The sequence below is a fragment of the Apteryx rowi genome, unplaced genomic scaffold (assembly GCF_003343035.1).
Source record: "Apteryx rowi isolate R43461 unplaced genomic scaffold, aptRow1 scaffold_165, whole genome shotgun sequence".
NCBI lineage: Eukaryota > Metazoa > Chordata > Aves > Apterygiformes > Apterygidae > Apteryx > Apteryx rowi.
This window is the reverse complement of record NW_020447919.1, coordinates 1,268,892-1,283,235: the sequence shown is the minus strand read 5'-3', so window position 1 is coordinate 1,283,235 and position 14,344 is coordinate 1,268,892. Positions and strand designations below refer to the sequence as shown.

Genomic DNA, 14,344 nt, shown 5'->3' with positions numbered 1-14,344 from the left:
GTTGCAAAAGCAGTCAAAAATTTTTCAATGGAAACTACTGTAGGATGAATTGCTATGTAAAAGATATTCTTAGTATTTTCCAATTATCTGTTGCATTTTGAAGGTTCCCACTGCAGAGATAAAACTGTAACCATAGCTTACTGTGTATCACTGGAATTTAAGTTCAGTAAATTGATATTCCAATAGAAATATCAGAGCAAAAAAGAACATAAGAGAGCCATATGATCCCACAGCAGGTCACCTACTAGCAAAAGGCTTCAAGTAAAATTATATTAGGGAACAGTGCAGTCAAGCAAAAAAMCCCCAAATTTTAGAATGTCATTAAAAAAATCATGGCTGTAGTGCCACAACAACCAGGACCTGGAACTGTCACAACAAAGCAGTGAAGTCTACATCCAGCCCCTAGTGTTCTGCAGAAGTATACAGATCCTAGATTTTAGTTATCAGTTGGTACCGTTTCCATCATTGTAACATAAAAGCATCTTGCAAAAAACAAAAAAAAMCCCCAAAACAAAAAAAAAACCCTAATCAAAACATACAAAAGACCAAAACCAGATATATCTATGTTTACCATATCATACTGAGCATGAAGTTGAACAGTTTTTATAGCTTACATTAAAGGTTTAAGAACTCTTTTTTTTTTTTTAATGAAAGAAGTTTACTGTGCCATTATACAAGAACTGATTTTTTTTTATTAATACTATAATAAAAAAACAAAAAACAAAAAATTTTTCATATCATCTATGTTGAGAAAGTAAACTTTCATGCTGCAGGATTTCTGGCTTGGCCAATTCTGTATTGTCTAATGATTAGCAATCATCACCTACACAAAATCATTAATTATAGAAAGATGGATGTGACCTCTAAAGCAGAAAGAGGAGTTACCTTGCACAGCTAAGAGCTCCTTCATAACTGATTCAGGTCATTGGTATCATTCAGAGTTTTGTTAATACTGAGTCACTATGCAACTGCATGTAAAGCAACTCAGTTAAGATTTAAATGGCATACAGCTGATACTGGCAGACCAGTGAACATGTCTCAGCCTGAACATTAAAGCATACAGTATTACTGCAAGGGTAACTGTACAGCTACATATAGCATTATCTGCACATCTTTTCAAATGAGGTATTTTTGTCTGACTTTTGGATGAAGGGAAGTAGTTACTGATACTGAATGCTAAAAATTTGGAACTACTCTTAGCTAAGATTTTCTGTGTTACACAATAACAAATTAGTTCAGAAAAGAAAATTGAAACAAGCAACAAGATCAGTCTGCTAATACAAGTAGTTATATGCACGATTCTAGAGAGTTTTATTAATAAGKAGTAACTTGTGAAACTTATTACTAATGAATGATTTCTAACAGTATCTCTCAATATAAAAATCTGTGCCTGCTGATAATGCCAGAGGTTTTCCCTAACATGTTCAGCCCAATATAGGGGTGGCAAAGAAGTAGCGGGGAAAAATTTTTTCTTTGGTGATCTCCAGCCTCTGGTAAAAGATTCCATTTTAAGCCACCTGCATTTGAACCTTAAGACCTTATTATCTTAATTACTGAGCATTTGTTACATGAAAATGTAAAATTCAGTATTCTGACACATGCTCTTTGATACCGAATGCTGTCTCACTAGTATTGCCTACTCTTTATAGAAGATAAAACTAATACCACCAGAAAAATTAAATATTTTTTCCTACAATGTGATCCCTGAAGAATAATAGTACCTAAGGAACCCGCTGGCTGGAGAAAGATGAAAGAGATCTCCTATTATCTAGGATATTTTTGAACCATCAGCTGAAGCAAATGGTCAGTTTATGAATTGGTTCAGCAATAGCTTTTATTTTTCGATTGTTAAYATTAAGCTCAGCATAGCTATTAAAATTCAAGCTTAGACTATGTGTAAGTGAGAATATAAAGAGTTGGGTTAACATTTCATTCTGTTGCAATGAAAAATAAAATATAGTAAAATATTAGTCTTACTCTCAAGAGCTAGTAGTTCTTAGCTCTCCAGATCTCAGAGTTTTGAAGTATTATTTATATATTCAAACAAGAAAATAAGCTGGCAGTCATGAGAAATTTAGAAAATACTGCTTTTCAGAGAGGACATGCTTTTTAAAACTCAGTGTAACTGACCTAATATCTAAAAGTCAAGATCCCAATCACCTTCATATTCATAAACATGTAGCCTGAAGCAGTATCCCTCACTGTGACATTATCATATACAATGTTAGTGCTTCAACGAACCTTTAAGACTTCAAAACTGGAAATTACATAAACCCAGTTCTTCTTTATTCCTACCTTAGCTGGTTCACTAGTACTTATGGTCTTCAAAGAAAAAGCTATTTCCTGTTGTGGTTGAGCTTTTGAGGTATCCTCCTGAAATTCTTCTCCAACTTCTCTATCCAGTTCTTCAGTGTCCTACAAAAGAGGTAAAGAACAGGAGCCCATATTTGTAAAAAGTTCTGACTCTTCACCCTCCAGATCAGTTTTGATGCCATAACCTGTTTCAGTAAGAAAAACAATCTAAAAAAAACCACACACAAACAAACTCAACACGATGTAATGGGCTAACACAGTCAGCCTATGCTAACTCCCAGATTTTATACAATGTAATACAAAAATACCTGTAGAGCCCAAAGAAACCCAGAAAGCAATACTCTTCATGCTATTTCCTAACAAAAAATCCCCCTAACTATCAGAATGAACTGCACTTTACACTACGCAAAATTACAAGGGTGATAAATCAAAAAATTTACTCTAAAAGTTTTGTAAAAGTATCACTAAGGGATTTGATCTTTCTCAATTCTGTGCTTGGTTACTAATAAATTTTTTTTAATGCAACCTTTAAACTAATGTCTGTGTAGCTTTTTATCATATTAAGCCTTTACCAGTATTCTGCAATGCAATTCAGTCTTCAGTGATGCCTGTAAAACTAACTTTTCCATTTGCAAACTGAAAAGATTTCCAAAGTATCTAAGAGTCTTAATCTTTAGTCTTTAAACACTGTTACGGTGGGAAAGTTTTCATTTACACTAGGAATGACAGAGTAGATACATTAGTTTAAAGTACCAGAGGGACCCTGTGGTGGAACAGTAAACGGAACACAGATGTCTAGTTTCAGGCTGGAAGTTTCTTCTACTTCTTTCCTTTCATTATTCTCCCTGGAGCCCTGTGCAAATACAGTCCAAGTCCAAGTCTGTTGATTTCCAAGAGGAAAGACAATATCTTACCTTTTATCTAGCTGTGATAGTAGTTTCTACTCATGTTTGTGACAGACACTCAAGTCAACAAACATGAGAGCGAACACAAAAGTATAATCAATGTGTAAGATGTTATTTATATGAACATATTCAATTTTCAGAGTATAAATATACAAGTTTTAAGTGAATTTTCAAGTAGGACTGGCAAGTTAAATGAATAACTTGCTGTAACAGAAGGACAATCTAGCAGTGATGTATTAGCCATTTTGTTCCTGTCAACGAACACCTCCAATTTTCTCTAAAAATTTAAAACAAAGAAATGTTCACTTTTATGTTCAGACTGACGTATTAAGTGAAAAAGGTAACTCAAAATCAGAACCAAGGGAGACCCATGGGTAGAATAAATGAATTTGATAAATCCTGCTGTCCAAATTAATGTATTGGACACATACAGCTTAAAAGGTAGTTTATGGGCAATAAAAAAATTAATTTCAGAATTCACTTGCTAAATTGAAGACCCATACAAGATCTCTGAAAACTCTYGTTAACCATACCTATTAATCATGACTTACATCTACAGTCATGGATGGATATAAGAACAGATGGAAATCAGTAACTGGATATCGGAACACGATAGATTTCAAAGATAAAAAGCAATTATTTGCAGTCCTAGTATCCTCTCTTCCTCTTCACCTCAAAAGAAACACTGCAAATTCACATTGACTTTATAGAGTCTCCTGGATTGAAAACATGCTAATCACAAGAAACAAATCCAAAACAAGTATGACTGAAAATAATGCTTTCCTCCTCCCTCCAATTCACCTAGTCAGACTCAACTGTGAAGCTAATGTCTTGTAAAGAATACAAGTTACAAATGGCTGCCACCTACACACAGAAATAGAGACGTATTCTGAGTGTAAACTATTAAAAGCTTTTTTCTATTAGGAAAGTACTTGTTTTAATCTATTAAAGCATGCTTCAGTTGCGAGCAAAGTGTAATCTGCTTTTGCTATGTTTACAATAAATCTGTTTCTCTCAAAGTAATTCTTCAAAAGCTACTAATCATTTAAATGACACAGAAGACACCAACCATTCTCAGTTTGCAAATAACAGATTGTTCAGATCTCCTTTACATAAAATAGCTCTGTCTGCCGAGTTACAAAGTCTTGATATTTAAAATTTCACATAAATCAAACTACAACAGTACTTCAGAAAATTGCTATATCCTAGTGGAATTGTGTTTGAGACAGCCTAAAAGAGAGCTTCAGTTTCCCTCCTTCTCCTAGCCAGCTATGCCCACCAAATAGGTGGTCTTTCAAAAGAATACGAGAGGACTTCCCATGCAGAGGAAAAAGTTGCTGCTAGCGGTATTCCTATGGTACAGAATCCTGATTTGATAGAGCATAAATAATTCAGGATAAACACTTTCCTCATATTTCATGATTTTCATAAATCCAACCACATTGTGTTCACAAGTCAGACATGGAATCACTCAAAATTAAGAAAACGCTAATGACAGTTAAGTGTTTTAAGGATTATTTTAATTTTTGCAAAACGGTAGTAGACTAATCCAATACCATAAAGAAATTAATCTTTCCACAAAAGGATTTTGCATTAAGTCAATAATAAACAAAAATAAAGTAATTTTGTGAATTCCTCACAAAATGCTTTACAGACTGTCCAGATTTTACCTTTGCAGGAGAGTTAGCCTCTTCACCCTGCTTCTTCTTTTTCTTCTTCTTTTTCTTGGATTTCCCACTTCCAGAACTCTGAAGTGGGTCTGCTTTTTCTCTTTCATTATCTGAAGTCTTCATATGGGAATATAAAGGATTTAACATTTAGAAGCGCAATGAAATTAAAGCCTAAAAATAATAGTTAAGGGATTTAATTGCATATACAATTAAGTGAATACAATTGTATCTGTTCAGTTCATTTTAGAAAGACTATATTCTTAACACACTATCTGGAAACATAGAGGAGTTAGGAATGAAACAGGTAATGGAGCTAATGTCATCGAAATAGTGTTTTTCATACAGAATAAAAATATTATTAAAGAGCAATTACGAAGAAGGACTGAAACCTCTCTTAGTACACAGTGACAAGGTAATACCTTATATTAAGATGAGACAGTAAGATTTGACATGGAACTCATTAGAAAAGAGTGGATCCTATTCTCTCAATAAGAACATTTAACATTTCCTTCTCTGTGTACACATTAACGTAATTGTGCTGCTTTTATGAATGCAACAGAAATGAGAGATGCCCTTTACTGTCATTCTTAAGTCATTTTAAGAAAAGGCAGAGTTATGGAGCTTAGGAGAAAATACTGCCTTTACCTTCTGAACATCTGATGATGTCTCTTCAGGCTGTGGAACAGAAGCAACTTTTTCTTCATCTACCCAATTCCCCCACTCTTCTGCTGGTGCGTTCCAGTCAGAGCTGGGATCAGCTGAAGAAAGTCCATCTGCAAAGATTAAAAAGATTTTCAGGAATGCCTTCTYATTCTAATGGTGCTCTTAATAGCTTAGAAAAAAAATGCTATGCAAATAACCATTTCTTGATATCAAGATATAATATACTCATTTGCCACATTTCTGAAAAATATAAAGATTTTAATAGCAAGTGGAGGACTTTGCAAGTAATAAGTAAATGTTAGCTATTTTACAAAGCAATGTGATTACAAACTAGTCACAGCAGCAACTAGCTAGACTTAATTGCTTTGAGACATTTTAATAGAATATGTAAAGAGGGACAAATTTAAGAGTTGTTCTCCATCTTAAGCCTTCTTCCCAGCTGGTGAAGAAATCAAGATGAACTGTGAATAACGTTGATCAATCTTACTTTTGGTATGAATTCTACAGAAGTGATGTATCTGAAAAGGTAAAACTTACAGGATGACTTTTGGCTTAGTATCACTGACATTCTTATATACCTTATTTTTCTCTAAGACTCTGCAAGCCCCTACTCTGTTTTGCCACTAGCGTCCACTTATGATGGCATACATTTATGTTGTCATGAATGACAGATTTAACAGGTCAATTAGTAGAAAGTTACAGAAAGCTGGTTTCAAAACTGAATACCTTATAACAGAATCATAAACACAAAATAAAGACCAACATTACAAATACTTCTTACTCTCAAACTATGCCAAATAGAGGGAAAAGATTCAAAGCTGGTTTGCAAACTGTGGCAGGATTCATTTTAAACATCTGAAAACTTAAGTCAAAAGGAAAAGCAGTAATAAACCCAATTACATTTACTAGCAAATGTTCCAAAACCAAAATTTCTATGATTACTTAGAATACTTTTCCATCTCTTCTTTTTTAAGTATTTAGGTAACATTTTTACATCTACTTTGGACAGTATATGCAAAAATTTACTGATCTGAATAATGAACTGCTGCTTAACATATCTAACAATTAATAGGCTTATCTATTGCCTTCTCACCAGTTTCTTAAAGAAAATTCTCCACTCTTTTTTAGAAAATGAAATATTGGCAGTATCTGTACATGTAAATTTCCTTGTACTCAATCTGCTACCACAGTAAGGTGCATCACAGTAGCTTGAAATTTAATTATTCCCCCATTTCTCTTTTAGCATACTTCAACTACTTGAAATCTATGACAAAATGACTTTATTAATAGAAGCCATAAACATTCCACACTCAGAAATGTGAATTAACTATGCTCTTGCTAATACAGAAAAATGATCATTTTCAGATGATTAACTGAAGTATGCTTTACTTATCCTTAACCCAGATAAGAAAAAAGGTAAGTTCTGAAATTATTTGGTATCAGAGTGGTCATGCCAGAATTGGTGGAATCAGTAATTTCGTCAAGTGCTTCCAATTCTACTTTTGCGCGTTATCTTCTCTCTAAAAAGAGCTTCTTGTTTAATGACTGTAAAGCAACCTTTGTGGTCAGTTTTTTCTTTTTCTTTAAAGTTAGTCACCTGATGACAGACACTACATTACTGTTCTTAATTAAACATTCTTAGATTTGATTAAATGAAAATATCAATTACAACACAATTCAAAAGGTGAAGTTGGGCTGAAAGCTTTCTTCACAAGTAGTTTGCTAGTAAATATTTGGATATGCCTGTAACTTCATTATACTACAGCCCTGATTTTGGGAGAGACTGTGATAAGAACTACAAGCATAAAATTTGAAATTAGCAGGAAGGGGAGAGTAAACACCAACTTGACTACAACTCCCAAGTAATCCCAATGACCTCTATCCAGTAATTTTATGCCTATTAAAACTTCCTAATGTTTGCTGAATGAGGAAGCAAGTTGCACTACATACAAGAGTCTTATGTCATATTTTCAGTAAGATAMAATATAATACAATACATAAAAGCAAACTCAGTTGTTCAAATACAATGTAATACCAACACATCTTTTCCAGTCTTGCAGTAGATTTTTCCTAGAAGTCGCAGCAAATTAGGCTATTTTAATTCATTACCAACTTTTCTAGCAAAAGCCAGAACTACCCTAAAAAACATGAGCTTTCTTTCACTTTGAGTTTTGATAACCAAGTATTTTGTCTAAAAATGTAATAATTATTTCTTATCATCCATCAAAATACTTTTCCCTCCAATCTGCTTTCTTCAAATTGATATTTAGCTTTACAAAAGTAAAACATTTAATTTTTTCTTCAGAGGCTAGCTACTGGCTAATGCAAGTAGCTAATAGAAGTAACTACACTTTAAAAAGACGGAAATTACAATTTTTGTTTATGAGCATTTTAGAGGAACATACTTAACCCAGACCATTCGTCATCAACAGGGGGTTGAGCATGACTTAAATCCCACTGAAAATCAGAAGTACCAGCCTGAGAAGCTGACTCACTGTTGGATCCTGGAAGGGAATAAATACAATTGTACTTGTTAGTTACAAACTTCATGAATTTTCTTGGGTAAAGAAATTCAAAGCAAAATAAGAAAGGAAAGACAGAATGCTCAAAGAAAAAAGTATGACTCTAAAGACTGCACAGAAGGACAGGAAATCTACTAAGCTCTTCAAAATGAGATATATTCAGAAAACAAGGGAACTGAAGATGGAAGATGCAAAGTTAAGTCAGGAAAAAACAGGAAAAGGGAAAAAAAGAAAGATAAGAAAAAGGACAGATCAGGAGAAGGATAAGATAGATAAGAAGGATGAGAAAAAAAGGATAAATAATAGCATTCTATATGACTTACAGCAGTCTCCTTAAACTGGAAAGCCCAACGAATTTTTATGGGTGGTAAAATTATTTACCCTGTATCAGTAAGAATTCTTACAGAGAGTAGCTAAAAAACCCAACCAAACAAAAAACCAAAACCCAATGATCCAGAGTGCTAGGAAGAAATCTGATAARTTACACTGCATTAAATTATTCATTACTAAGGAAACATCCACTTCTCAAGTAAAACACTTCAGGAACATAAAAGCAGCATGATGCATAACAAGCAACAATAAGGCCAATACCAGTCATGATAATAGGAAGTACTAAACACCTAATATCATTATTTTAAGACCATCTGAAAAATAAGGAGTCATGAAACAAAAACAATTTTGGGAAAAAGGACAAAACCAGAAGAACTTAAGTGTGAGACCATAGTGAAAGAAATTAACATGTAACTTTAAGATGAGACTTATTTCTGAAACAAAGTTTAAATATGAATATAGTTATTTGGTTCTCTCTACTTTATAAACATCTGTGCAAAATGGCCCCTTTGCATCACAACATTGTTGGCTAATGTGCAAAGATGATGAATATACTTCGTTGTCTTTGTGCTTCTCTCTAAATTAAGGTTGCAGTGGTAATATTGAAGATGAATCCCAAACAAGTCATCCCACTTTATTTACTAAATTTTTTTTTAAGTGTTAGCCCAGAGATTGAACTTGAATTTAAATGGCTCCCCTAGTAAACGTAACTTTCCATATTAAAACCCTTTCTATAGTTAAGACTTCTTTTTTTTCTTCCTGTTCTTTAAAACAAGCTTTCTGTCAGTCTTCAAGTGAACAGCTGTCAGTTCCTTGAAAAGTCTGATAATTATACCTTGGCGTATATAACATCTTTGCTATACTGGCACAATGTACATGTAGAAACTGAAGCACTAATGTGAGCTGTAGGACACTGAGCTCTAGTTTCAGTTAACAGACTACAGACTGCAATAACAACAAGTAAACATAGCCTTAAGTGCATAAGCACTTTGCCAGCTACTTCCAAAAAGAAGATGGCCATGCCAAGGTTGCTAGACCATGGCAGTATACAAGCAAGAGCAGAAAACTTGACATACTATTCCTTTACTAATAGATTGCTATAACACTTAGGATGTCAGTAGTTTTAACATGCAAAAGTTGTTAGGAACCCCGTTCTGTACTTTACAGCAATTTCACCCTTCGAAACAAAAAAGTACAGAGTTCAGATTTCTCACCCATTCTAAAGAGCAAAGACTCAGGAGTTCAAATCCTGCCTAAGGAACATATTTAGAAAGTAGTGCTTCAGTTTCTTGATGAAAAAACAGAAGTTCAGAGTAAATAAACTTTCCTAGAAAGCAAACTTCAGATCTCCAACTTGAGACAAAGCAATGACTGAGCATTTCCTTATGCCCATCATTTAGACTGAACACACAAACAGGAAGGATATGAAAAAGTATCACCTTCTGATTTAGCTCCTGATTATGAATTTAAAACAATGACTTTATTACATAATTTGAATGTAACTACAAAAAAAAAACCCAAAACCAAAAAACCCTTTCCAAACTCTCATAAAACCTGTCTTCAATTTGTTTACAGCTAGACTATTCTTGAAGAGCAATGGGAAAGATGCAAATTAATAACACTTGGCAAATTCTATTCCTCCTGGCGGGGGAGAAGCGAGGGGAAAGTCTTTGGGAGGGTGTACATACCAGACACTCCAGGAGTTAATCCAAATGAAGAGAAAGACGTAGAATTCTGCTCAGAGGTATTAATCCTTGCATCCACATTCCAAGCAGCTGTGGGGGAAGAAAGACAAAAAAAGAAAAGAAAAAAAGAAGAGCTAACTTCCCACTGCTGGCATTGTTGAAAATAAAGTTAGCTATTTAATGATGAGTGGGGTCAGAAAAGCAGAAGCAGCTCCAGCCATATTAACATTTCACATAACTGATGGCATTATTTCACTTACTAAGTGACAATCAGTGCTGACAGAGATACGCATGTATGAATGTTCAATTTGAAACAATTTTTCAGCTAAGGTATTTCTCCCTCTATAGCCATTTCTATATATAAACTTTTTCCAAAGGAGAAGACTGTATTTTGAGTCCCATACTGTTACATTTTTCCCCGTTATTATCTACGTTATTAAAAAGCATATTTATTAACTCTGTAGAGGGCGCTTGGCTTGGAGCAAATTGTAAATACGTCAAAGAACAGAACTGACTTCAGAATAGTTTATGACAAATAGGAGATACTGATTAAAAAATAAGATATACTTGAATGTTAAATAGAAGGTAGAAAAAAAATAAGCAGAAATAATCAGTGGCACAAATGTGTCCAAAGAAACAGCTGGTTAGAATGCTGCTCTAAACAAAAACTACTGGGGTTACAGTGAACTGCAAACAGAATAAATCAGCCTGGAAGGGACCTCAGGAGCTCTCTAGTACAACCTCCTGCTCAAAGCAAGGTAAGCTCTGAAGACAGACCAGGTTGCACAGAGTTTTATCAAGCTGCGTCTTGAAAACCTCCAAGGATGGAGACAGCACAAACCTCTCTGGGCAACCTGTTACAATGCCTGACAGTCCCCACGGGGAATAAGTTTCTCCCTTCTCCAGACTGAATCTCTTGTTTCAACTTGTGTCCATCGTCTCTCATCCTCCCGCTATGCACCACCGTGAAGAGCCTGGTTCTGTCTTCTGGGTAGAGCAGTACCTCACAGGTACTGGCAGGCTACTGTTTGGCCCCACTGAAGCCTTCCCTGCTCCAGGCTAAACAAGCCCCATTCTCTCAGCATCTCCTTCCTGGACAAGTGCTCCAGTCCCAACCATCGTGGTTGCCCTTTGCTGAACTTGCTCCAGCTGATCAATGCCTTACCTGTAATGGGAGGCCYTAGACTGGATGCAGTGCTCCAGATGCAGCCTAAAGAGTGTGGAGCAGAGGGGGATAATCGCTGCCTCCCATCTACTGATTCCCATTACGACAGCCCAGACCACTGCTGGTGTCCTTTGCTGCCAGGCCACGTGGTGGCTCACATTCAGCTTGCTGTCCACCAGGACCCTTTCCCAAAGGGCTGCTCCCCAGCCAGCCAGTCCCCAGGTGCGGGGTTCTTCCTTCCTGGCTGCAGGGCTTCGCACTTTTGTCCTTGTTGAATTTCCTAAAGTGCCTGTTGGCCCATTCCCCTGGCCTCTTTAGGTCCCTCTGGATGGCAGCCCTGATCTCGTGTGTATCAACTGGTCTCCCCCCTCAGTTTGATGTAATCTGCATATCTGATGTGAGTGACACTGTCACCACCTCCAGGTCATTGATAAAGATGATAAACAGGACAGGTTTAAGTACAGACACCTATGATACTCCCCTTGTTAGGAGCCTCCACAAAGTATGATACATCTACCACTACCTTCTGGCCCTGACCAGATTTTTACCCATCTAGTTTTTCAGCCATCCAGATCACAACACCCTAGCTTGGACACAAAAATATTGTGAGAGACAGTGTTGAAAATCATACTATAGTTGAGGTAAACAACAGCCATGGCTTCCCCCTCATCACCAAATCCAGGCATTTTACCAGAAGGCAATCAGCCTGGTCAAGCATGATTTACCCTTGGTAACGTAACAACCTCAAGCTGTTCACAGTCACTAAAAAAATACTGCATTAATGCAGAATAAGGTTAACAGGAATATGAAACAAACCTTTGCTCTACCCAGCAATAGTAATGCTTCTGATGGAATACCAGGTCCAGTCTCAGGCACCACATTTCAAGATATGTGGGACAAATGGAAGATATCTATATTAAAGCAACACTGCTGACTAAAAAACAAACAAACAAAAAACCCACCACACTAGAGGAAACTAGGACCACTTAGACTAGAGACTGGGCCCATAATGTAGTATTTGCTAATAAGAAGGTTGTTGCAAAGACAAAAAGCAGTCTCCTCTCCCTGTTTATTCTGGACAGTACAAGTGGCAATAGTCTAAAAACTATACTGGAAAAGACTAAAGAAAAACAATTTGTAATGGGAAAAACGGTGAAACACTTCAAGAGACTGTCATGAGAGCTGAACAATCTTCATCCATGGAGCCTAAGCAAACATCCGTCAGAAATAACAGAGATACAGTAGATCTTGTATTGGATCAACAGAACTGATTTACGACCCATGTTCTAAGAATACATTCACATAAAAAAAGTTACATTTCAAAGTTATTTAACATTTACTATCAGAATTTTAGAAATCAAGATTTTTATATCACTTTCCTCCACAGAAAGATTTTTCTTCAGATACACTGCAAAAAACCAGCTAAATCAGAGGCGCAGAAAATAAACCATTACGTCAGAACTTACAACAAACAGAAAATGCTTGAATCGCGTTTCACTAGACCATTCAAAGATTTTTCTCCTTTTTTTTTTTTTAAAAACATATAAGCATAAAGCTATTCAAGAGATTCACTACTAAGCATTTTTACAAAATTATACTTCTTAAATGAAGCAAAATTCTCTCAGAATAGCTTACCAATAGGAGTGAACAAAGAACGTTCTTTCCAGGGCCTGCCCACCAGGGTTACGCCCCAGTCTTTTCCATTGCCATTAGCATCTCCAGTATCCTGGCCCCAGGCTGATGTCTCTGTCTTCCTCTTCCCAGCTGTAGCTGAGGACACAGATGTCCATTTCTCCTCCCCTACACCAATCTGTGAGGAGATTTTTACAGGCTTCTCATTCCAGCTTCCTCCATTTACAGTATGGCTTTCATTCAATCCTGGAGAAACTTACATAAAAGCATTATGAAAGCATTATGTAAAACAAGAACCAGACGAAGAATTGAAATATTACATACATGCACATATACTTAACAATAAAAAAAAGCAAGTACAAATCAATAGCAGCTTTGCTATACAAGTGCAATATAGAAGAGAGCTGCTGCTCTCAGATGATTTTCCAGTTCAGATGATAATCACCATCTGTCTACTAACTTGATGAGTGAGGATACAACAACACCAAATTATGCTCTACTCTATGTCCTCTTCCTTATAGGGCTAGTATCTTGTGGCCACCAGTGCCTCTAGATCATAATAACAAAAAAAAAGTGTGGGGGAGACAGACTGCCAATGCTGCCAGGTCATTTCTCTTATCCAACAGGGAATAAGCAACTTAATGGTTTGTGGGAAGCCCCATGCACTGAACGGGACAATTTTTCTGCTTTGTAACTATGGTGGCATACAGAAGTTCTCCAAGCAGGAACTGAAACAAAAAAGATCAAGGAGTAGAAAATGCTTCCCAAACACTATAGGGACTTTTCAAGGAGCACAGCTATTACACTCAAGTATAGAGGCCATTAATTTAAAGGAAAAAAACATGGTAAAGCTCTCTTAAACTTTAAGTTATAARCAATGTATTCTATGTTACACTAATGCAAAAGACCACAAGTTTTTATCTACAACAGTCTGTCCTACTGAGGAATTACCAGTCATAGCAAGTTTAATGAATTCTTTGAGAGAATTCAGTAGTACACTGAGTAACACAGTATAAGGATCATTATGAAATCTTTTTATGTCCTTGCAAAATGTGAAGGTCACCTGGTACACCCAGCCTGATCTACATATCGCAAACAATTCTCAACAGAGAAACTGCTGATTTAAACTGATTAAGAAATAATTGCATACTGCGAGTATAACACTTAGAGTCAACCAAGAACTGATGCATAATTCAGTCAACATCATATGCCAACAAAAGCTATGACAGCTATGATAAAAAATGACAGTCAGACTAAATATATGAATTTGAGAATTAAAATATCAGACAACATGAATCTGCTGCATCCAAGGCAGCCTTATTGCCAGGGAAATGATTAGGTGTGATATACCTAAATAGTTTGAGTAGACAAATCCTATTTCCAAACTCAGACACCCATAAAGTCATCATTTCTATACATAAAAACACTATCCTTTCTCTATACAACTTCAGAGCACTTG

The 14,344-nt window shown here is 35.8% G+C and overlaps 1 protein-coding gene across 4 annotated transcripts in view; it reads right to left on the bottom strand.

Moving 5' to 3' along the window:
• MTDH (metadherin) overlaps positions 1 to 14,344 on the bottom strand; it is a 33,049-nt gene that overhangs the window by 4,538 nt on the left and 14,167 nt on the right. For 2 of the 4 annotated variants that reach the window (XM_026060144.1, XM_026060142.1), the window contains 6 exons: positions 12,889 to 13,140; positions 10,092 to 10,178; positions 7,957 to 8,055; positions 5,534 to 5,661; positions 4,889 to 5,005; positions 2,296 to 2,415 (listed from right to left, as the gene is read on the bottom strand). In XM_026060144.1, coding sequence (XP_025915929.1) covers positions 2,296 to 2,415; positions 4,889 to 5,005; positions 5,534 to 5,661; positions 7,957 to 8,055; positions 10,092 to 10,178; positions 12,889 to 13,140 — 803 coding nt within the window. Of the gene's footprint in view, positions 1 to 2,295; positions 2,416 to 3,066; positions 3,167 to 4,888; positions 5,006 to 5,533; positions 5,662 to 7,956; positions 8,056 to 10,091; positions 10,179 to 12,888; positions 13,141 to 14,344 lie in introns of those variants that run through there. The other 2 variants (XM_026060145.1, XM_026060143.1) reach the window with 2 other exon arrangements.